Below are 24,975 nucleotides of genomic sequence, written 5' to 3'. Positions count from 1 at the left end.
AAATAAGGCACATGTGGTGTGCAAAGAAAGGGACAGAACAAATGCCTGTGGGAGATGTGCAGCAGAGGTGCTGCAGTTAAAGTACACAGCCAAAGGAGGACGCTTGCATCAGAGTAACTGGGATATGCTCAGGTTTGACTCCTGTGTGAGAAGTAGATGGGGCAAATGATCCAGGAGTGACAGATGCAACAGCCACTTCTGAGCTAGAGGTCCCTGTTCCTGGGATCTTGCAGCATTTCAGCAGCAAAAAGCAAGAGAAGGTGAAGATTTCCCTTCTTTCCCGGCACTGTATGGTGGAGGCCACCAGGCCCATCCAGGGGATGAAAGGATGGTACACTCCTCATCTTATCACCCTGGAGCACCAGAGGTACAGTCCTTCCCATCACCTGGTCATGCTATAGAATTGCTTTGCCTGATTGTTTTCGTATGGAGAGAGAGGTCTTAAGTTAATAAAAACCCTTTAAATGTCACAAAAACTTCTCATCACTCCAGCCAAATGCAAAATGGATGTAATAAGCCATAACAGGCTACCTGGTGTCCCCAGATAATTTTTCCTTTTAAAGCCCAAATATGAAATAAATACGAGTGTTTCCTCAAAAATAAATATCCTGGGTTACAGTAAAAGGTCTTCCCAGTCTGGCTGGTGTTTGCAAGTCTATAAAAGTTTGATGGTGCAGCCCATCTGCACTGGCTTTCACTGTGGGAAGTTATTCTTTGCAGAATTTTTTTCTCTGTTTTGTGAGAAATTTAGCCTATTAATCAATTTCCCAGCATATAAAACTGCAGTTGGCTGGAGGGGGAGTGCTGTGGAAACTCTTCCCAAATCCCATTTCTGTCTTGAATCACAGAGGTGTAAAAGCTTCCCCTCGGAGGGTTAAAAGAAATCTGTCCATATTTGTTTGGTTTCAATTGTTCCAGACTCAGGATCCAGCTCAAGCAGTTAACTCTGGGTACTAGGACCATGTGGTAATCTCCCATGTGATCTCTCTCTGTTTTTTTTCTTTAAATCAAAACTATTTTAAAATATAATTTCTAAAAAAATATTTTTAATTCTCCATTAAACTGATAAAGTTTATGGGTTTATATCAAATGGATGCAAATTTCAGTTGCATTTGGCACCAGCTGAGGCAGAAGCAAATGTTTTTAGTGGGATATGAATTTTCTGGGACCAAACCAACATATTTCTTGCTTTTAATCCTGACCTGTCTTCCTTTGGCATTTGTTATTTCCCCACCTCCTGTGAATAAAACTTGAAGAAAAGATTTGTGTGGCTCCCTGCAGCAGGAATCAGCACACTCACAGCACCGCAGGGGAAAAAACCAGAAACGCCAAACCACAAATCTTCCTTCTTCTATTTGAAATGTCTCTTTGCAGATGGTTTGATTTTCATTATCTTTATTCCATTTCTTCCCCCCTTCTCCCCTAGAAGATACCATTTGGGCCATTAGCAATCTCAGTGTTTTCTATGCAGTTATGCTAGATATTTTTGTCAGTCTCGAATCAAAACGGTGCCAGATGGAAGCCCCATGCTCTTCATAGATGATCATTTCCAGCATTCTTCTGTGAAGTTGTATAACATATGTCCACAAGAAATTAAAAATGCTTTTTCCTTGTATGAATTGTGCATGCTTAAGGGCTCCGAGAAGATTAAGAAAATAACTGAGCCAGGACAGTTCTGTACTTTCAAAACAGATTAATTTCCTAAAGAGAAGTTATATTAACGTTCAGAATGGTTTTGTTGATTTGTTGTGGATCGTCTTACTGCTAAAAACATGCATCCAGCAAAACAGTCATGAAACACACCAGGAAAGAGAAGAAGTTTTATGTTAAAAATTGTAGTTTTTACTATCAGGAGGGCGCTGTTTTTCTGGTTTGGTGGGTTTTGTTGGCTTTATTTTTTTTCCCCTTCAAATATGCTCATTGCTATTCTCACTGGTACCCTTGAGAACTGACCACTGACCTCCTCCTGTGCCGAAGGGATTTCCATACTTTGGGCAGGGCTTTTGAGAGCAGTCTCTGTGTCGATGTCATAACTTGCCTGAGATCTCCGATGCTGGTATTTGGATGTTCATTAAATGAACAGGAACAAAACATCCAAAGCCCTGTAGTAGCTCTGAGAAGGTCTGCTGGGGCCAGCTGCCCCGGGAGGCTGCTGTCCTTGCCAACCATGGTCTCCTGCTTTAGCTCCCAGCCTCTGTCTCTGCAAGCTTGTCTCCTTTCATTTACATCTACATGTCGGGTCATCTCTGTTATTTAAGTACAATCCCTTTGCATCTGTTTGCATGGGCTTTGTCCAAAGTACTACATATGTCCATGAGAGCTATAAAAAGACCCTTAATATTTAAGCTACTGAAAGAAACTGAATTTGCAGGGACTGCAAATAGCTGCAATCCACACCAATAAAAATGGCCAAGCATCCTTATTCTTTTAAAGTGATCATTTTACAAGCCTAAGTAGATTAGCTATCCTGTGTTCATGCATGCACAGAAAGCATTTAGCTTTGCTTATTGTGAGTATTTGGCAAAAGGATTCAGGTCTTGTTCAAAACCAATGTCTTTGTGCTAATGTAAGTAAAACTGTTTCACTCTGCCTTTGGGACAGGCAAAAGGAGCACACAGCATCAATCACTGTGGGCTACCTGATGGGTGGTAACTTGTTCAGGAGAGCTAATTAGATTGCTTGTAAACATTCTATGCCAATTTTCAGTCTGCTTTCTTAAGGAAAAAATCTTGTTGTGATCCTGCTGTCCTTCGCTGTTGGACAATTTGGTCAGTTCCAAAAAAAATAGCGAAAACAGCAGAGGTTGCAATTGTTGGCTTGCTCCAGGTTTCACAGAACCCACTAGCTGGGCAGAAATCAGAAATTCCTGCAGATGAGGCAGCAATGGGAGTTCAAGTCATCTTAGAAAGCAAAGCACAGTTATCCACAGCTGTTGTCTTGGATCAGCCACCTCTGCAGTCGATGGGGTGCTCACCTGGGATGTGGGGAGATGCAACATCAGGTCCCTGAATCAAAGAGACCTGAAGCTTAAGAATTTTAGTGCTGGGCAATCTTCTGACAATAAAGGTATCTCTTTGTTGATTGTACCTGTTGGTACAACCCCTGGTGTAAATGGTGAACCCCCCTAGGAGGAAGATGTGAATTGAAAAAGGAAAGCAGTGTGCTTTGTCCATTCTGATTCTCCACTGCTTGTTGGCATTATCCTCATCCATTTTCAGACATAATGCATGCTGCCACTTGGGAAAATGTCAGCGTTTTTGGGAGGAGGGAATTGTTTGACTGGGATGGCTGTTTTGCAGATGTGGTTTATTTTAATACCCCTGTACTTTCCTGGGCTATTTGCTGGGTCTTGAGCTCTCAAGTGCCAGATCAGGTGTTTTGGGGCTATGAAGTACCAGGGGAAAGGAACTGCAATACAACTAACTGACTTTTCACTGTATATTCAGAAACTACTCTGAGAAGGCGGAAGGCTGGGGGCCCTCTGTGGATTCTCCGAAAATTAGCTTATTACTTGACTGTTAAGTGTATTGTATATGCCAAGTAATTAATTTTTACAGCAAACTTGTCTAGGACTTGGGCAAAGGAGCAATTAATTCTCTGGAAATAGATCCATTATCGTAATTGCTAATGGATGCAAAACTCCCTTAGAGACAGATGGACAAAAAAACCTCTTTCATCTCTGTGATTAGGGTACCTGAAAGTCAGGTCCAGCATACGTGACAGGTAGTTAGCCCATTAAAAACCCTAATCTAGCGCTAATTGTGGCTGCTGAGTTTCAGCACGTCAGATGAAGGAGAGAGCATAGGTGGCTCTTTCCCCCTCTTCCACAGCTAGCACAGGAGCACCCACCCCATCACCTTTTCCTCTCTGTGTGGATGTTCTTGCCTTTATGGGTGTAACTGGATTTTCCTGCTGACAGCAGGAATCAGCGGATGCAATGCTATGAACACCTGAAACTAGAGAGACGTTCATGCCCTCAGTGTTGAACAGACCCGGTGTGTCCTGTGCTGAGAGAGGAGTGTGGTCCCTGCCACAAACACCTGCCAGTTTGTACAAAAGATGGGTTTGTCTCTCTGCAGCCCAACAAAATGAGACTAATCAAAGAAAACACAGCTGTGCATCCCACAGAGTAAGACTTTTGCTCCTTTTTCTATTTGCTGTGTCATTCTGCAACAGATCTTACATCTTCAGCTTGATTTGTGGTTGAAAGGACGTTTTGGGAACTTGCAGAATCATAATTAATATTTCATACAATCCAAGCCTCAAGAAGCAGCTAACAAAGAGCACTCAGCACTGTGCAGCTGCCAAATGCTGTGTGTTTCCCTGGGCCAAGGGACTTTTGTGCTCCACGAGCATGAGCCTCCCCCAGTCTCCAGACAACATCCTCAAGGCCCTGGCTCTGCTGCCCAGCAAACACAGGTCTGCATCCGCAGCTGGCTAATGTACTGGTGGAAGATGGGAAGGGATGAAGGGAATAGAACAAGAGGCTTTCATGAGAGTTGATCTGTTGCTGTTTAATCTATAGTGACAAAGGCATCGTTAATAGAACACAGGGAGGATGCTGAGATGGGCCAGACCTCAGGCCTGAACACTTGTGACATCTGTGAACACAGACCATGCTCTTCTGATCTGTTCAGCACCTCTTGAGTACCTGCATTGTGCTTCTAGAGCGTCATCTTGCGTGGTGTTAGGTGACATGACATTTTTTTAAAATTGAAAGCCTGATATGGTTCAGACCTAGCACAGGTCCAGCTCTGCTTTTTCTAGCATCTAGTTAACAGTGTAGGAGAAAATAGACAGAGAAGGGACAGAAGAGATAAATGGGTAATTTATAAAATACCAAAAATTTTGATGGAACTTTGTTTTCTGTGTATTTATACAACAGCATATAACAGGGCTGCAGTCTAGAATGAAGACATCTAGTTTGGGTGAAAAGACATGAAAGCAATCAGTAAGTAGTATTAACCACTGTGATACTGCCCTTCCCTTTTCTAAATCAGGAGAATTGGATCTGTAATGGTAGTTGGTGGGAGATGAACCAGCACGGCTGCTTCCCACACAGGTAGGTGAGCAACAGGAACAGCTGTGCAAATTCTGCGAGGTTTGGACCTGCATGACAAATAAGACACAACAATAGCAGCTCTCCAGAAGCTGACATTCAGCATCAGAGGCCTTTGTGTAATTAAAAATAAATCCCAGCCTGGTGAGGGCATTTATGGCCTCTGCTTTACTAGGCACAGAGCAAGCCTGAATCTTGTGGTCCCAGGCAGTGAAACAGCCATTTACATTTCAAATGTAATTGCACCTCTTTCCAGAAATCCCAGCACAGGGATGAACTGGCCCAGAAACTCTCCCATGGAGGTTGGGCAGCCAGCAAAATATTGACTAAACTAAGTGATGGAACATGAAGAATTACATTCACTAATTTGGCATTATGATGGAGGCTTAGTGAGCAGGAGGGCTTCAACCCAGGTTTTCAGAGCTGTGGTGGAGGAGGCAGTTTCTTGGTGCTGGGGGATTGTAACACTCTGAGATATGGCAGCATCTGGCAATAAGTCATGAAATACTAATTTCAGAGGTAAGAGCTCCCTTTCCGAGGTGTAGCACCCTGTGTGTAAGCAACCTTGGTGCTTATGGTTAGACCTGCAAGGATTTAAAGTTTACGCACCACCAAGTACTGTGATAATTCATGGAACCATTGACTCCTTCCATCAGTTTGGTTCAAAGCCTCTGGCTGATGGAGATGTTCAGGTGTTGGGGAGCCAGCCTGGCCCCTAGATGGTGGTGTGAGCTGAGCTGCACCATTAGGCAGAAACAATGGTCTTGCAATTAGCTGTAAGCAGCGTTCATCAAAAAGTGTCATCACCAGGTTATATTCCACTAATAAGCAGTGATATTAGAACCCTGCAATTGTCAATACTGTTGAACCACTTTCTAAGACATATTTCACATGATTTAAAGATGTATCTTCTCTTTCTATAAAGGAGGGAAGCCATTTTCTTCATTCCTGCTTAAGGCAAGTCCAAGCTAAGTAGCCACACCATATAAAATAAGACCTTGAGGTCAGGTATGGGAAAGTAGGCTCTTTAAAAGATAACCATTTAAAGCCTTGCACATTAATTATGAATGCACCTGGACTTGACCAAAGGCCACATAGTGTAGCAAGCTGGGTTCAGAACATGCAGCAAAGCAGGAGAATTGACATGATCTTGCATGACTGTACAACCAAGTAGAAATGTACCAACAGTGTTTGGAAATAATGGTAGATTTGAGGGAAAGAATAAGCACCAGCCTCTCCTCTGTGAGTAATGACTTCACAGGCAGGGCTTTCAGTTCTTGGTGTTGGGCTGCACAGTGCTGTGCAGGCTTCATGAAGTGAGTTTTGGTTCTTTTTGGAGTGTGGGAAGCATTATTGCCTGTTTAAGTGTGAACTGACCTTCAGAGAGGGGAGAGCACTATCGACCATAGGAAGTTACTTCAGTACTGTTGGATAACTAAGAACCATAGAAAAAGCCATAAAATACTTTCTTGGTATGGCAAAACTCTATCTTACTTTCTGGGTGGCTCCAGGAAAAGACAAGGTTGCACAACACTTCTGTGTTTGTCCATGTGCCTTTTCAGAAATTTCCAACCTTATTTTCTTTCCGGTGGGTGCTGGCCCAATGTCCTTGATGATCATCTTGAATTCCCAGTAGAGTTGAAACACTGAGTTTGGAGAATGAATACTTTTTCTAGGAATAACCTGTTTTTCCTGGGGACCAAAACTACCCATATAGTGTGATGGCATTTTTAAGTTCTGGCTAAGTAAGGAAAGGGAAAAACCTGAAACTGTGTACTGGGCACAGCCCTAGAGATGGAGTGCTTCACTCGTAGAAGGGAACACAGCAGTACTTCATTACCGGAGGTGTTGAGGAAATGAGTCACAAGTCATTAATGAAGAGGTCTCAGTTCATCCCTTCTTCAGGAAGAAGTAGCTCTTCTAGGTATTGTTAATGGAAATTGTTCTTAGTGTTTCAATGTCAGGAATAGAAGTTGAATTGTTTCTCGAGAAGCATTATCTTCCCACACTAAACATCCGTAAATACAGGTGTATCTAACTTTTTGCTCAAGGGAGTTTAGTTGATTCAATTCCCTTTTTTCAAGTTATCAGCTGCTGCTGTTTCCTTTAATTATGTTTTACTGAGAAAACAAATATGACTGTGTTGTACTGATTAACACAGTAAAAAGATTTTTAAACAGCTTATAGTCACATTCATTTAAATACAGTGGGATGAAATCACTTATGTTGCTGATTCCAATCCGCTTTGCAAGTTGGGCATTTGATGAGGCCAGAATAAAGTATCTGTCCCTTCCATGCACAGTACTGATGTCTTGGGCTTCTTGCTTTACAGCAACTGCTTTGATTAGTAATTGGTGCATTAACCACTACAGGTTTTCATTACAACCAGGTGCCTGGGCAGTGGAGGGGGGACACGAGGGCAGGCAGTGGGGTGACTGCTGGCTGCAGGCAGGCAGAGCAAGTGCCTGTCCGTGCGGTTGCTGGGGGTGATTTTATCCTTATGGGAGCAAAGCTATTGCCCCAAGCTGGCAGCTGCAGGGCTATGGTGCCAGACACAAGGTGCAGGCAGTGTGTTCTCCATGCTGTAGATGCCTGTGAAGCTGTGTGTGAGCACAGCTCTGGCAGCTCTCTGTGTGCACCTGCCTTGACAGGATGGTGCTGCCATTTGCTAATAGCAGCTTCCCGTCTGTGCCTTACACAACAGTCTGTCTGCTTTAGCTTTTGTCACGAGAAGACAACAGTAAGTTGCTTGCCTATGAACATCTGTTTGTATGAAGATCAGCGGGGTGTAGTTTTGAAACAAGGATTGCTCCAGGACCATGTGTTTCATTTGCAGTAATGTTACAGCTGAATACTTCTCAGGAAAACTTTCATCACATTCAGAGCAACTTTATGTTTAGGTCAAATGTGACAATGACATCAAGCTTCCTCTTTGACTGTTTCCCACAGTGACTAAAACATTCTTAACACTAGTATTTGTTTTGATTTGATGTGTGTCTTCAGTTATTGGTGTCTATGAGTTTTTCTGCACCAAGAGTATAAGGATTTTGCTCTAACATTACACTCAGGAAGGAGCAATTCTCTCCTGGTCCCCTCCTCTCCCTACCCTTCTTGCTGGTGGGTTGAAGAGCCGGAGGAAAGGACAGAAGGGACTATAAGAGCATCATGCGTGAGATGGCTGCTCTGGAGCTCTCCTCTGCCTCCCACAGCCTTCTTGCTGGGAGGATCACTGCATCACTGTGCTCCTTGGTGAGGGTGACAGCTCCCGCCAGCTGAAACCATTTGGAATGTGGTGTGGAATCTGCTTTGCTAATTATAAAAGTATCTGCTGTCATACTATGGTGGTGATCTCAGCTCTATATGCAAATGTACCGTGGATGTCTTGGAATACCAAGTACCATATATCTAAGTAGAATTTTTGAAAGGAATTTGGAGATTTTGTAGATTCCTCAAGCTGCTTCTGGTGGAGTACTTCCTGGGATTGGTAATGAAATCAGTCATTTTGCAACACTCTCCCAGTTTAATGCATGTGGTCTCATGGTGGCAGCTTTTAAAAGCTGTTTGTCTCATTAAAGTTCAGTTAACTCATTTCTGAAATTAGAAACTTTTATGATTAATGACTTGTGGTAGTTTGCTTTAAAGAAGATGCTTGCTAATCAGATCTGGTTTATTTCCCTAAATCACTTCTGAGACTTGCATTATTGCTTTAGTTGTGACACAGTGACAGTGATGCTTGATACTTCAACAAAAATAATTGGTAGTGAGGCAATTCGTGCCTACAAGATCTGTGTCTGAGGAGCAATTGAAAACTACATGGCTGTAAAAACAAAACACAAGGAGAATGTTTTTTGGTGAATTTTCCAGCTTTAGCACAGAAATTCTCCTTCATTTTAATGGAGGTCTGCCAAGCTAAAAGGCTTACGATGAGAACTACAAAGAATAGGTGACATTCAACTTGACTTGCTTTCTTTAACCTTTGTTAGTGCCTCTGAACTGAGATGTAAATAACATGGGTGCTAACCTTTCCATTGTCCACACACTCACAACTGGAATCCTGAATCAGAAATGGCCGTTTCGCAAACAATTATTTCCAGACACACACGGGTGAGGATGGCAGCCCTGGGGGTGTTATTGCTGGAAGGGCACCTGAGTCGCAGCTACCTGTGTGTTCACAGTGTGGATGCTGCAGTGTGGATGCAGGGTTCAGACTGAGGTGACGCCTCTGCTCCTCCCCGGTCCAAGGAGAGTGTGTAGGGGATTAATCCTGGGGTTTACAACATCTGAGAATGCTGGGACTGATTCTGACAATGTCCCCGATGCTCTGTGCTCTATGGTTTTCAGACTTTATTTCCAGTTGAATTCAAAAGTCTCCATCCTGTGCCTGGGTCCTGTGGTGGTTTGGGGAAACGTGCAAGAGGAGTTTCCTGTGCAGGATGGCTGGGCTGCAGCCCTGGGCCATGCCCTGAGCCTGGCAGGTTGCCCAAGGAGTGCCCCCAGCTCCCTTGAAGCCCTGAGCCAACTGAAGCCCTGGGGTCCCTCCTTGAGGCCAAAACCCCCCAAATGCATGTTCATCACTCAACTCTCAGAAGTAAGCATCCAAGTCTCGTTTACAAAATATATTTACCTCTTGCGGGAGGCAGTGATTCCTTTGCTAAAAAAAAAAAAAAAAAAAAAAGACAAAACCCTGTCAGAGCCTGGATCTCTAAGATTAGCATTTTCCAAGAGGAAAATGTTTTGTTTTCTTTCCCTCCATTCCTTTTGTGTCTTCCCCCCCCCCCATATCTCCTGGTTTGTTGTGATTCCCTATTTTGAAACTGACTGGTCATATCAGGCTGCTCCTCTCTGTAAATTATAGTGGGATTTTTACGCAACACTTTATTCTGTTATCTGTAAAATTACAGGCTTGGCCCATGCAGTCGTACTCCACATCCTCCTCCCGCTTTGAAAAGGAATCTTAGAAGCACAGTAAAGCAAGAAGTGTTTGGAGAGTGACTCCCTGAGTATAAATAGCTTGCAAGCAAGAGCAGCACCTGCCATCTTTGATATGTCTCGCACTTCCCACAAATCACTCGTGCATGCTGGGCTTGATCACAGCTATTGTTTGTGCTAAGCTTCCTCCTACTCCTATAATCCTCCTATTTAAATGGATGGGATATTTTTCATACAGGAAAGATTTTGGGGATATAAATTGCAGCCAAGTATTTTGTGGACATGATATGGTGTGCATGTTCTGCTGAGGGCAGAGAAATGGAGATATTGAGAAGAACCACACTTTAAATGGAAAGGATGCAGGTCTTTCGAAAGTGCCTCGTGTCACATATTTTGACTCTTATTGCTTCTTTTAAGGACTTGCTGATGCTTTCCAAACATAGCAGCTCTGGGTTTGTGTGAAAGCCTGATTGATAAGATCTGTGGCTTTTGGTGGGCTATTGGGTGCTGGTCTCTTGCCACATTCTCCTGGGGCAGCATGGGGCACATCAGCTCCCAGTGTCCTGCTGCCCAATGTGTTCCTGCCCAAGGGATGGTATCGTGCTTTGTCACCAACTCAGGTGTTCCCATATCCACTGCTGAGAGGGCCAACAGAGTCACAGCTTTGCATCCCTCAAGGACTGACCTGAGGCAATTCAGTCCTAATCACACCTCAATTGCTGGTGGTGGCTTTGCAAGAGGGACAGTCTTTGCCACGCAGCCTCTCTGACACCACGGGGGTTTCTTCTACCGTGCTTCCTGCAGGAGGGAGTTGAAGCAGAGCATGCCCCAGTCCTTCATGCTTCACATCAACAAAAGAGGGGTGCACAGTGGTCAGAAGCATCGGGGTAAAGGCTGTGCAAACCCTTATAAACAGGAATGTGTGAAGCTCTTTCCCTTGGAGCAGCTCCCCTGCACTCTGGGGTTGACTTTCAAAGCAAAGCACCGGGTAGGCAGTAAGGTAAGGGTGGTAAGGAGCTGTATTTAATAAAGTCACATGTCCAGAATATCCTGATTGCTCTTTACAAACATCTAGTTTCATATTTTCCTTTTTTTCCTCAAAAAGAATCCCAGCAGTGGTACCAATTGTATTAGTTGTACGGAGTAAGCTCAGGAAGATCTCCCTATCCCTCTCATGGAATTCTATTTATTTCTTTGGTGGAGATGGAGATGTTAGTTTTCCCATGTTGAGCCAATAATACCAAGCAGAGGAGTTATACTTTTCGGTTCGGTTGGTTTTCTCTCTTAAATAAATTCAGCTCTTTCTGTGAGTTCCTTCTGTAACCTCAGGTTTATGGCCATGGATTTTCTCTTTCAAAAAAAATCCTGGACATATTCTCCACCACTGGATAGAACTCCAAGAAGCATTGTTCTGCCCTCTGACGTTTTCTAAAGATGTTTGCTTTATTGGGCTGTAATGCTGTTTTTTGTTTCTTTCTTTTTAGAATACACCACCTGCTTCTTTTGTGTATAATTTAATCTCCTTCAGTTTTATGAAGCCAATAGATGGCCAAAAAAAAGATGTCGTGGTTTCACTATGGCTTTTAAAAAAACACTGTAAGTGTAGTTGCATGTATTCAAGTGCTTTGCAAAACAAAAGAGTCAAGTTGGTATGTCAGGATCCACAAACTCTTGACACTAACTGTTGACATGACATATTCGGATTGTTCAGCATTTGGTTAGCAGCCTGTTCTGAGCAGCATAGATTTTATTGAACACACTGAGCAAACCACTCAAAAACCCCACTTCTCTATTGTCGTGTTTTCCTTCAGACACAGCCAAGGTTGTTTTTATAAGCTGTTGCCTGTAACTGCTGAAAGGAGAGACATATATGGGGCTTATGCATCCTAGTGAATGTTGTCTGCTATACACAATGTGGCTTAGTTTTCCCTCTAACTTGAAATGGCACAGCACAAGCCTGCTTAAAAACCACTCATGCTGTGAGAGTTTTCCTGGCCTTCCAATGTTTGATCAGACCCTGAACCCCTCCCCTTTGTGCTGGCTAATATTCTGGTTGACCGAGGCTTTTCTTCCAGTGTCTGCAAGGTGTCATGGAGGATGTGGATAGCTCCTCCACCTGAAAATGTGCTCTGTCAGTGGTGGTGGTGTTGTCAAGCCAAGGAGTCTAAAGAGAGGCGAGGGGCTGGCACAGGGAGCAGTCAGCTGGCGGGCGGGCGCGGGAGGCACTGGCAGGGAAGGTGATGCCGGGAGCTATTTAAATCGGCGGCAGATGTGTCGGTATGCCTGCGATGTTCCTCAAGACGGTTGGGGGAGCTTGAAGTTTATAAACGATTCTGACTCCTGCTAATTTTAGCCTTGGAGTGTTTACAAACAGAGCAGAATTTGTCTCCACTCCTGATCCAGAAGGATTTCAGCCCCATCCCTGCTGGCATGTTCCCTGGAGAAAAACAAAAAGGGATACAAAATAGCAATAGCTATTAAAAGATGCCGAGGGAGCATTCAGATTGGAGGCACAGAAAGCCAAATCTTGTGGCTATAAATAATGCATCTGCAGCTATCATGGTGTCACCAGAAAGTAGAGAGGATACACACCTGGGAATAATTTTGGAGGAGAGAAATGGGGAACAGGGAGCTGAGCTGAAAGCACAGTTTCTTAGTGGTGCTCCAAGGTGGTATCCAGCAATATCTCAGGAAAAGGCCAAAACAGAATGGCACGATAAGGAATAACCAAGTTGCAGTCACCAACACCGAGCCCAGGTGCATTCCTGCCTCAACCAAAATGCCATGTGTTGCTGCACACTGGTTATTGCAAACTGCATTCCTGATCTGAACACACTGTTTAGCTACTGCTTTGAAATGACGCAAGGGAAAATGTCAAAAAATTCAGTTATATCAACACAGTTCATATGGAGCTTTAGAAATAGATTTCTAAATACACACAAAAAAGTTTAAAATATTTTCCTTTTCAAAAGTATAACTTTCAAGTACAGTTCTTTGAACAGGGAACATCTTGTATAAAGTGTTTGTGGTTTTCTACAGTGGATGAGCAGGCAGAATCCTCCTGGGCTGGTGAGGCAAGGACCTGCACTTGATACCAGTTTGAAGGAGAAAGGCTGTAGCTAAAAGCTCTGCCATGAACAAATCCAAATCCTCCAGCGTACCTAAAGTCTGCTTTTTAAAAAAAAATCTCCAGGTCATGTGACACTTGACTTTCAGAGCTAAAGCTTTGCTTCTCCTCAAAGATCAAGCTACCTACTAGACCACTACCACAGCCAGCCCCCTGTGCTGTGGGAATTTTGTGTGTCAAGGGGACCCTTATAATTCTGTAAAAAACAAAAGGGGAAAGTATTTCTCATTTCTTTGCTTGTGCCCTCCCACAGCACTGTGCCTGTCATTCAGATCAAACCTTGGTTGACACATGAGAAATACCAGCTGACATCTGATTAAGACATGAGAGGTTTATGAGGCAGCTACATGTTCAGCTCAGTTGGAAACGTACAGAAGCTGCTTGGTATGGCCATAGTGCCATGACCAGAGGAAAGAGGAGAAATAGTGCAGAAGTGTTCAGCGTAATATAGGTGGGCTTCATCCTCTGATCCTGAGTGAGTGCTGAACCTGGATCATGCCTGAGTGAAGGAAATGCCAGAAAAATTCCATCAGATGCTGCTTAAAATTGCTGCAAGTTAAAGAGAACTGAGACAATGGGATGAACTGCATAGAGCTTTAAAGGGGAAGGCAATTCCATGGTGGAAAGGACCAGAAAGTAGCAGAGAGGTAATAGGTTCACATCAGAGGAAGCAACTTATTTTGTGGCTATACAATTCTAGTACTGCTTGGTGTGAAAGAGCACATTCAAATTAGCAGAATATGTCTTGTCTTACACATTGTAGGCTTCTTGCAACACTTAGAACTTTCTTTTAAGATGATTTTCTCGAACTCATTTAATGTCTTTATGTTTTTCTTTTAAGGATCCGCTCTGAACTTTAAGCATAACTGGTTTTTTAGATTTCTTTGAGTCCAAAAATAGGCCTGAAAAGCTAACCATTACATTCCCCTCTCTGTCTCTCAGGCTTGTAAAAATCAAACACTGATTAATTTTTACAATACTTAGGGAAAAAGTCAGACATGAAAATGTTATCCTATGACATCATTGCATATGCAAGCCTGCAAAAAGGTTAAAGCTCTGCTTGGCAAGTTTCCTTTCAAATATTACTGTATGTTCTTTTCTCTGCTGTTGCTCTATTAGCTCTCTGTGCCTCAAACTCGAGTGTAACTCTAGGGAAGGCTCAGATCAGTCACGAAATGCTCATTGCAGTCTTTTGTCTGTCTGTTACCAAATGGCCCAAGGTTTTTAACGTCAGCTCACCCATTGAACTGGGACTTCATGACCATCTGAGTCTGCCTCTGGATTTCAGGACCAGATTTAGTATCCTGCACATTCTGCTTCCCCAGCCTCTTCAAACACTGTTTTCTCTCAGATCCACAAAGGCTGGGTGAGATCAGCCGCCACTGCCAGTCTGCAGCTTGGGGGAGTCAAACATCAAAGCTCCTGTTTCAGCTCAACTTCAAAACCTTTCCAGTTTTAAGACTTGACCAAGTAGCTAGAAGGAGTTGTAAGAGGAAAGCTGTAATGTGCAGGATGATGAGCTATGTGAAGGAGGGCACTTTCCTTTTACTTTACACAATAAAAAAGTAGCAAGTGATAGCGATTTGTGCTTCTTGTTATTATGTTCATGAGGGGTATGAGACCACCTTCACCTTTTGACTAGTGCTCTGAATAGCACAAGAACCACACCCAGGTCTTTCATCTTTATGCTCTCTGTCACAAACTTTTCACCAGCCTTGGAGAAGCCCTGGGCAAAAATCTTTTGACATCAAGGCATCTGGTTTCAGTTAGGATACCAAATGCTTCCTTCATTTTCTTTCACTCCACTTTCTAAAGTTCTGTCTGCAGGTGCCTAACAAAAGCTATTGAGTAGTAACTTTAAGTTGATTATGGTCCCCACTGTCTCCTCTGGAGAAGGAACAAACTACCTGTCATTTTTGCAAGGACCTGGCTTTGTCTGCTTTGTGCCTGTGTTCACATTCATGCAAACATGAGCAAGGCTGGATGAGGTGAAGGAAAAGGGTGCACCTTCATTGCATTCTCCCAGGGCAACATTGCCACGTCACGTGCTTGCACAACTATGTCCTGCGTGTTTCTAGTGTTACTCAGTTTTAGTGTACTGGTGATAAATGGTTATTGCATGTCTAGAGACTCTGGTGTCAGGATGATGCTGCTGGTGCAAAGGAGATGAGAATTCTTAAACAGTTGCAATTCATCAAACTTGAGGAGAGGGGCAACCTCAAAAAAAGGCAGGCTGACAAGCAGCCATCTATTAGAGGTAATCTGGGTAGGATTTTGAGACAGCAAACTTTTTGTGTACGTTTTTAAGATTTATTTTTTACTTCTCATTATCCTACTTTGATTTGATTGGTAAGACATTAAACTAATTGTTTTCCCCAAGTTGAGTCAGTTTTGCCCATGATGGTGATCGGTGAGTGAACTCTTCCTGTTCTTATCCCAGTGTTATATTTTCTCTTCCCTGTCCTGCTGAGGAGGTGATGGAGCAGCTTTGGTGGACACCTGGCATCCAGCCAGGGTCAAGTCAACGTGCCACATGATGTATGATCATTATCCCTTCCCAGTAGTGTCTTCTGAGGGTGTCTCTGTTATCAGACTGAATTACTTAGAGAAATTAAACTGCAATCTCCACACTATCCATTAGCTGGAACTCTATTTGTGTATAGCAGTTGGGTTTTGGCAATCAAAAGGAGGAAAATTGTGCACAGCAAGCTGTCTGCCCAGAAAAAGATCTGTGTAGTGCTTAAGACTGTGCAGGAATAAGAATGGTAAAAATAAGATGGGGACCAAATTAAACATCTGTCAGAACAGGGATGTACCTGCTAGATGACAGGCTGTGTTTTGGCCCTGCACTTAGTATTTATCTCATCTGTAAATATTTGTGGGTTTTGTTATAACACACATGCCCACTTCATTTAGTTATTTTATCAAAATGGAATAGATACCTCTAGATGCCACTATGAATATTGAAATATAAATTGAAATGAGGAGTAAGTACTTGTATTAGTGAGACTTCATCATGTCTGGAATCTTAAATTTAAGGCCTAATCCTGCTCCACCTGAATGTAGGAGGAGTTTTACTTCAGATTTAACTGGGAACATACCAGGAACCATCATGACAATGGTAATTTAGACTTGCTGGACTGCTTTAAAGGCACAGTGTAAGATACTTGCTATATAAAAGAGTAGAACCTGGACCTTTTACAAAGCCCTGCCTGCAGAAAAGAGAAAATTTCAACTTGAGAATCAGCCAAAGAACCAAGAAAAAAGTACACTGAACAGCAATGTCACTACTGCATCTGTGTGAGTTCCAGAATTCCTCAGGGGATATAAGTCTCTATAGATATTTTACGAGGATAGGAAAAGCATGTTCACGACTTGAGCGTGTGTTTTATAGACAGACCGTACAGCTATTGCACATTAAGCAGCAATAGTTGTGCTGTATAAAAGCACTTACAGTTTACAGTTTCATATTGTAAGTGAGACTCGACTTAGCTAAGCCTGTGCCAAGTCAGAACCTTCTGGGAGATATTCCTGGGGGAATAAATACCCTCAGCAGAGGCACAGCTCCGTGCAGCACGTCAGCTCTGCTGTGCCTGTTTCTAGAGAGCCTCCGTGAGCTGTGAGTATTTTGAGAGCCCAAATATGATCTGCTGTGTGAGTCTCTCTGCTGCAAAAGCCTCATGTTTCACTTCACACTTGGAGCTTGTGAGACCTTGCTGTGCCTGGGGCAACTGCATTTGTCCCTCTGGGAAGGAGACCTCGTGAACCATAAAAGGGTACAGATGATGCTCCAACCACTTGTGCTGCCTGGCTTGTTGCCACTCAGTTCATATGACTGCATCACAATCTTGGGATGCACACAAAAGGTGTGTAATTAAGCAATTTACTATATTTGACTTTAAATTGTGCTCCCCCAAAGAGACAGTCATGAATTTAAAGCCTCCCAAGCCACACAGGTGGATAGGGAACACCTAAACAACATTTGCACAGGACGCATCAGGTTTCTTTGTATTAAACATCACTAAATCTTCCTCTGGGTATCCAATTTATCTGGAAATGCAAAAATTGCTTCTAATTCAGAAACTCACAGAATCCTGTCAGTGAGAGGTACAGGATCCATGTCAGGACCATGTATAGGTAAGTTTCTGTGTGAGCCTGGCTGTGGTATGTAGCTCGTTGTGTATCACTTCTGTCACCACTGCATCCAACTGCTTCTCAACTTCCAGTATTATAGCTGTGAAGCAATGAAGTGACAATTTTCCCTGCTATAGTTGGGAATTGATATACCAAGATGCTAAGACTCAGACTCATGTTTAAATATTTGTGAGTTAGTTAAAGAAATTTTGTTGCAAAGCCAGACCTGAAGTGATTTACCTAAAATCCAGAGATGCTCACTTCAAAGGAAAGAACTGATGAGGAAAACTGAAAACTTAAGTCAGTGCCCTGACCTCAAATACAATTTCCACTAAAATACTTGAGCCATCAAGGTAGCTTTAAAATTAAAGGCTGTGCAAACTGTACTTGGATTGCAATAAGCCTTCATGCAAATCCCCTTATATTTTGCATGCCTAACATCATGTTTTATTACTGTTTTAACTGACACCTCTAAGCCCTGAAAACTAGTAAGGGGAAAAACCAACTCACTTTAAAACAGCAGGCTAAGCTCTCTCTGCCCACCATTAGGTACGATTCTTCTGCAACCTGCTGAGCTGCTGCCTCCTTCCAACGTTTAGTATGAGTGTATGGGCCTCATTTGGTCAATGTAATAACTATTCCTGTAAAATTTAACAGGTCTCCTGGCAAAGGTGAGAATGGCTTACTTAATGCAAGTTCACTGTCAGCACTAAGCACAGCACTTACCAGTGGCCTCCGGTGCTGGAAAGACCTCAGACCAGAGGTGTGAATTGCCAGTGACTCTCAGCAAAGACACCGTGAATGCCTTGGAAAATTAGGGTCTAAGTTGTATTGGACAGCTGAAATCTCCTTGCTGGGGTTCACTGACTCCTTCTGCCAGCACTGGCTCAGCTGAACCGCAGAATCGCTCCTTCCCCACTCCACTTCCAGCTCTCTAGATTCAGTGTTTGACCGGAGAGAAACAGACAAAAACGAAGATCAAGTTTTTGATCCTCCTGGCATGTCTCTGAAGTGTTTAAAAAAGAAATCATAGAAAAGACTGAAGTAACACAGACTTGTGTTACTGACAGCACCCTAAATCGACCATCATCTGAGGGCTTACTGAATCCTAGAGTCATTTACTTTGGAAAAGACCACTGAGGTCACCAAGTCTAATTGTTAACCCAGCACTGCCATGTTCACTACTAAACCATTTCCTTAAGTGCCACATTTATGTGGTTTTTAAACACCTCCAGGGATGGTGAATCCATCACTTCCCTGGGCATCCTGAATCTCTACAAAGCGAAGCTGACCCTGCCAGGACAATTCCTTGGTTCCAGAAACAGAGCAGAGGTCGATGATAGTACAGACAGATGCATGCAGGTCTGGAGGAGCTCTGCTTGAGGACTGGGGGTTCAATTTTGTGTATTTTTTATTGGAAAGTCTTTAATAAGTGCAAGCATTAAGGTCTTCCTGGTGGCACCTGTGATCCTTGCTCTTCATTCGTAGCTAAAACAGCCCTCCTTTTCCTCATCGCACCTGATCTCCAGCCACCTGTGTGCAGTGGGAACGAGACTTTATCCCACGCTGTGGCTCATCCCCCACTTAATCAGGGGATGTCCTGCCTCCTGACAGTCCGGTGCCCTCGCTCGGGGCAGAAGCAGAAGGTGGCCGGTCCCGCTGGCCGCCGTAAGCCGATCTGCCTCCAGCTGTCCCCGGCGCTGGGCTGGAGCAACGAGGGGTGAAGGGGCAGGAATTCGGCTCCGCTAAAAATAGAGGCCGCGCAGCCGCGGTGGCTGCTGCCTCTCCCGGAGACCTCCGGTGCGAGGGTTGCGCTTGTGGGCGCGTTGCCTCTCCCGCCGTGGGGGCAGGATGTGCAGAGGAGCGCCCAGAGGCCACGGGGAGGGCCGTGCCCTGAGCATATTGCCTCCCCCCGGGGGTACCCAGGTCCACCTTGTTCCCTGTTGGTCTTGAGAAATCCATGGTGTCCCCCGCTCCAAACAGGCCATTTTGGGGAGGCGGGGAGGAAGAGATTGGAGGAGTCCGGCTGCCGCACCGACGGGCTCCCCCAGGCACTTCACGGCTCGCCCTTCCCAGCATTTTATTTTGGGCGCTACCGAGTAGGGCCAGGCTCCAAGGGGCGCCGGCTGCATTGGTTTTCTCCTTCCTTCCTTCCCTCCCTTCCTCCCTCCCTGCGCAGCCTGCGCTCCCTCCCCTGACGGCAGTCCCGCTCGTAGAAGTTTTGCCCCCGCCAAGGAGGCCGGGGGGTGGGGGGGACACGCCGTTTTGTAGCACAGGTGAGGGGACATTTGGCTGCTCTTGGGGGTCCCCTCCTGCTCTCCGAGGGCGGATGGAGGGGAGGCAGGGAGGGGGTGAGCGCCGTCCCACGCCCCGGGGCAGAGCAGTAGAGGTGGGAGGCGGACGGCGCAGGCTCTGCGTGTCCCCAGTTAAAGGGAATGCGGTGCCCTCCTTTTCGCTCCATGTCTCCCGGCCGACTCTTTGCACTCCCGCGACGGCAGCAACAGGCTGCCGGGCTCGGGACCGGGCGGTGCCGGGGGCCACAGCCCCTTGGCCGGAGCCTCCCCTTGTGAGATAGGGGGGTGGGAGCGGCTCCCCAGATGGGGGGGCAGTCCGGCTCTGCGCCACCCCCAGCCTGGCGATGGGACACCGTCCGGTGGCTGGAGGGCAGCGGGGGCGTGTTGCCCCCTCCCTCCCCCCCTTCCCCGTACTATTTGATGGGGAAGGGGATGCGCGGAACCCGGGGGTGGTCTGAGGGGGCAGCTCCAGCGCTCCTTGTTGCCGCGAGCGTAAACCTGCCGCCTCTTCTGCAGTGCCGGGGACTCGCGTCCTCCTCCTTCTCCTCCTATCCGCGGCTGCAGCTCTGCTGCTCCATCCCGTTATTATTAAGGGAGGATGCGAAAAGATAAAAACCAAACCCCGACACAGCCAAGCAAACAACCCTCCCCAACTCACGGTACCCCCCTCCCCCCGGTCGGTGGGACTTCCAGGACCGGCTGCGCTTCCCTGGCCCTGGGGAGGGGAGGCAGTGCCGGGGAGGCGGGGGAAGGAGGGGGCCGGGGCCAGGCAGACACAGGGAAAATCGCTTTTGTCTCCGGCACGGCGAGCGGCGCAGGGGCTCGGTGCTGCGGCTGCCGGAGCCCCCCGCTCCCCGCTCCGCTCCCGCAGGCACCGCGGCGGCGCCGCCGGGCTCCGAGGCACCGCGCCGGGGAGCGGGCAGCTCGCCGGCTCCTCATTTTTTTTCCCCTCCCCTTCTGTTGGTGTTATTTCTGCCTTTTCGGCGTAGAGGATCCCCCACACGCACGCACGCTGCCCCCCGCCCGAGGTTTCTTTGGGTCCAGCCGGAATCCGCGACGCTCCCGGGGATTTTCCCACCCAAGCTGGGGTCTATGAGCGGGAAGGTGATCAAGCCCAAAGAAGAGAAAGATGCTTCCAAGGGTAAGGCAGGCGCAGCCGCCCCGATAAACCGGCGTGTTCCCCGGCCCGACCGCGGACAGCCCGACCTTACCGGGCTGGGAGGGAGGCACCGCTCCGCCGACAGCCCCGCAGCTCGGGAGAGCCCGGGGAGGGGATCGGTGCCTGGCGCTGCACCGGCAGCCCGGCACGGCGGGGCGGGGGGGCCCGGCTCAATGCGGCACCGCCGAAAGTAAGTGCCCCCCCCTTTCCCCGCCGAGGGGGGTGCGGCTCCCCTGCCGCGGGCCGGGGGGTGCTGGGCGCTGCATCGGCCCCGGCTCCGGCCGAGGCGAGCGGAGCGGGGAGACATCGCCATGGAGACGCGGAGCCGGGGCACCGCCGGTGCCGGGGGGTGACCCCCCAGCTGGGGCTGCGCTCGGGGGGGCTTCCCCGACCCCGGTTCGCCCCCGGGTGCGGCGGGGCGCTGGGGGCATGCGGGGGCGGGGTGCATGGCCGGGGGGCTGTGCTGCACGCAGGGTGCCCCTGTCGCTCTGCATGGCCCGCTCGGGGGGCACGCACAGGTGGCGGTGCCCTCCTGTGCCGAGCCCCCATCCCCAGCGCGGGGCTGGAGGGGACGTGCGGGAAGGGGCTGGTGCGGGAGCGCTCTGTGTCCCTCCAGAGCGGTGTTCCTGTGTGTTCCTACATAAATCCGTGTGTCGTCTCAAACGTCCATCTGGGTGGCAGGCTAGGGCTGGTGGGGTACCCGGTGAAGGGTATGGGCCGGGCCTCCCCTGAAGAGGGAAAACCTGCTCCGTATTTGCTAGTTTTATGAAACGTGATGGGCATTTCCCTGGCATTTACTTTTTTAGCAGCCTGAGAGGCCAAATCAAAACAATTCATCCTTTCTATTCTTTAGAAAAAACTTTTTGGTTTCTTGATTTTGAAAAACTTTGTTTAACAATTTTGAGTTGGGTTTTTTTTTAATGTGGGTTTTTTCCCCAACTCTCTTTCCACTTCTGTGTTATCCTTTGACCAAAACCTTAGCGTTTGCATCAGATCTTTTTTTTGAATTATTTTTCACAGCAACACAAGTTCACCACTCAGTTGCATTGCAAAACCTTACATTTTTCTATATAAATATTTTTTTGCCTTTACATTATCTTCCTTGAAGTTGAGTTGTGGTGGGTTTTTTTTTTTCGTTTATGGTGGCCTTATTGCCTAGATTGTGCTTTAAATAATTTATTAAGCAATGCAGAACAAAAGATTCCTGCCTTTCTGAGGAATTACTTTGCATGTTTTAGAACTGTGTTGTAATCCTAAACAAAAAGAATTTGCCATACTTATGCTATGCTTACTTGAAAGATTGTTTCTTTAAGTCAAGCGTACGTATTCCGTTTTGTGCTATGATTACAAGTTCTAATGACACATTGACTTCATGTTTGAAATTGCCTGTGTACAGCTTTTGGCACATGTACGTTTCAAGACATTGGGACAAAGGCATTTGTATCTGCTGTTAATGAGTCAGTAATGACTTAGACATGTGAGGCTTTGATTTCTGTGGTGACAGTGTACCAGAAGGTGTATATTCTGAGACTCCCAAGAAAAACAGTTGATGCTGATTCTCTGCTTCCAGGAGACGCTGGTACACTCCTTGAGCTCGTATAAAAACTTTCTCTGTTATCACCAAGTGAAGAGGCAGTTTTAGATACAGCAGGAGGAGCCGGTACTCCTGTAAGGTGGTTTGGTACTGCTGTAGGAAAGTGAGCAATGGTTAACATCTGTGAAATATGCTTTTAAAAGGCTCCAGGTACGATGATAAGGAGGTAGCATTTACCAGTTAATATATAGGCTGCATGGCCTTCTTTAGCCTCCTGTGCTGTAGACGAAAATAGGAAATGTTTTTTGCTCTGAACCACCTGAATTTCCTTTTGGTGTTTTCAAGTGTTATTGCTCTCAATGGGAACGTTTAATTTGGATTCAGCATAGTAAAAACAGGCTGTGATGGGTGGGCTGTTGTTTGATATTGTTTGTTTTATACAATGAAACAGTAATTTGTCTGGAAAGGATGGTATACCATTTCCTGCATTTTTCTGCAGCTATACAGGGGCACTGGAAACACTTCAGTCCTGAGAGAAACATCTGTGTTTTTGAGTTAGTTAGTCAGTCCCTCTTTCAAAGAACAATACAATCACGTTTCATGTAAGAGTAGCTTATTGTGGTGATATATTCATGTATCCTACATTCTGTAAGATATATGATGTAATTTTAATACCTGCTGTAAATGCAGGTGTCCCTGGGTTATATTTGCTTAATAAATGTGGAGTACTTTGTCAGTGAGAGCAGTGTCAGCTTTTCTAACTCCTGAAGCTTTCTTATACATTACAGGTCGTGCATGAGATGAGACTTTGCTGTAGTTCTCTACAGAACTTGAGGAGGGCCATATTCAGCCCAGATGTAAAGAGCTGCTTTGTGTAAATTGTTAAATGGCACTTTCTGCAATCAGCTTTTGTGGTGGGCCTTTGTAGAAAAACTTGACTTGATACAGAACCTTGAAAGGCTGTGGATTCTGGTAGGAGTCAGCACAATCCAGAGCAAGTACTTACTGTCTTGCAGTGGGTATTTTCAGTTAAATTGCCCTCTCTCATAAAGCCTGTGGTGGCTTCAGTGGAATTGCACAGGTGTAACAGAAGTACCAAAATCTGTTTTTAATTAAATAGTTGTGATTTTTCACTTCTTTTCCAAAGTCAGAGGAAAGTAACTGCTTGCTTCAGAGTCTGTTGGTTCCACTTACAAGTCCTGTCTAGAAAACCCAGTGATGACTGTTTTGCTCAGAATTTGGCTGTTTTTAAAACTGGCTGTGGATGTTTGAGAATTAACTATCCCAATCTAAATAAAGCTCCTGGATTAACCTAGTGAAGTTAGGGACATGCACCTTAACTTTTTGCAAGATGCTCCATTAACTGTGAATGTACGCCTAGAAGATTTCTTTTTCCCCCCATTTTTTTTTAATTGTGTGAGTGTTAGGGAGGTGCAGGATGCCATAAGCCCATGTAGTCTGCAGGCTGTTTTAAACAGATAGATTAGCAGCACTGCTGCTGCTCCAGAGTGGTGTCTGTGGTAGCAAACAACTTGTTCCAGAGAGCAGCCTTGTCCCCTCTATATTGGTGGTTCCAAGCATGGGGCAGGTTTCCGTGTCTCTCCTCAGTCTGCATTTGCTCTGGGCTTAAGCAGGAGTATGAGAATCTGTGTAACACCAGCTCAGCATCCTGCAGTGGTCATCTGATGGTTGGTAACAGCTCTTCTTCCATTGTAGTAGTGTGCTCAGGAAATTCCCCCAGGCAGCAGAACAGTTCCCACCAGCCAGGTTCTTTTCCTGCCACACAGCTGGTGTTTGGAGAGCCATGTGTGTGGCAGGACAGGTGACTTCACTCTCCCTCAAAATGTTTTTGCTTTGTACTTTGAGAACAGTATATGGAGTGTCCCCACCGATCTCTGGGGCTGTGTCAACACACATTTGAATAAAGTATTTGCTAACCTTTTATTTGGGGGAGAGGTGTGGGGCAGTAGAAGAATACGGGGCATTAGAAAGGGAGCTGAGACATGCTGAGATCCCTGTCCTTTGGATCTGGGCCTTAAAGAGCTCATGCTGTCTGGTATTACAGCCAGACTCTTTCCAGAGGCTGCTGTGCAGTTTGTATGACTCTTCTGAGGAAAGCCAAGAGATGGAGCAGAGAGTCTGAAACTAAATCTGAGGAATGGATTCATCTGCATTTGTTTTTCTTTTTGCCTGTGGGATCATACACTATTGGCTTTCCCATCAGGGCGTCACGGGGTGTCTTTTCCTGTCACCATGTTGTCACCACAAGAAACTTTGATTGCTTTGTCCAAATGTCTGATAATTTCAGCCATGAGCAGTGAGAAAGTGCAGAGTATATTTTCTTCTCCAGAAAGCTAAATAGGAGTATTTTAGAAGCTGAAAGCTTCTAATCTGAGAGGAGTGTATTGAAATAGTGACAGTAACAGTGAAGACTTTGGAAGTACAGGTACTATTCTATTTCAGTGACAGCAGAAAACAAAGCACTTAGAGAAATCACTTGGCAGGAAAAATAGAAGTCAGAATTTTGAGGTATCTATTACTGCTTTTCCTGGCATTATGGGAATATAGTATAATGCAGCTTATGATTGAAAGGTCTGGAGAAAAGCCGACAAAAATAAAGAAGCTGATCTCAACAGTTATATTTCTATAGTACTGAATCATGAGAAAGTAACTTACTTCAGGGACTGAAGAAGAGCAGCATGTAAGCTGACCACGTCTTGGTCTGATTCCATGGAATCA

The 24,975-nt window shown here is 45.6% G+C and overlaps 1 protein-coding gene across 4 annotated transcripts in view; it reads left to right on the top strand.

The window, feature by feature from the left end:
- FGF13 (fibroblast growth factor 13) overlaps positions 1–24,975 on the top strand; it is a 312,900-nt gene that overhangs the window by 45,740 nt on the left and 242,185 nt on the right. For 2 of the 4 annotated variants that reach the window (XM_027687260.1, XM_027687252.1), the window contains exon 1: positions 20,448–20,684. The exons of 1 other annotated variant lie outside the window; for it this stretch is intronic. In XM_027687260.1, the coding sequence (XP_027543061.1) occupies positions 20,636–20,684 (49 nt within the window). In that variant the 5' untranslated portion in view covers positions 20,448–20,635. Of the gene's footprint in view, positions 1–19,504; positions 19,526–20,447; positions 20,685–24,975 lie in introns of those variants that run through there. One more of the 4 variants, XM_027687256.1, reaches the window with a different exon arrangement.

Source organism: Neopelma chrysocephalum, unplaced genomic scaffold (genome assembly GCF_003984885.1).
Source record: "Neopelma chrysocephalum unplaced genomic scaffold, ASM398488v2 Primary Assembly neopelma1_73b, whole genome shotgun sequence".
Taxonomy (NCBI): domain Eukaryota; kingdom Metazoa; phylum Chordata; class Aves; order Passeriformes; family Pipridae; genus Neopelma; species Neopelma chrysocephalum.
This window is presented reverse-complemented; position numbering and strand designations above follow the sequence as displayed.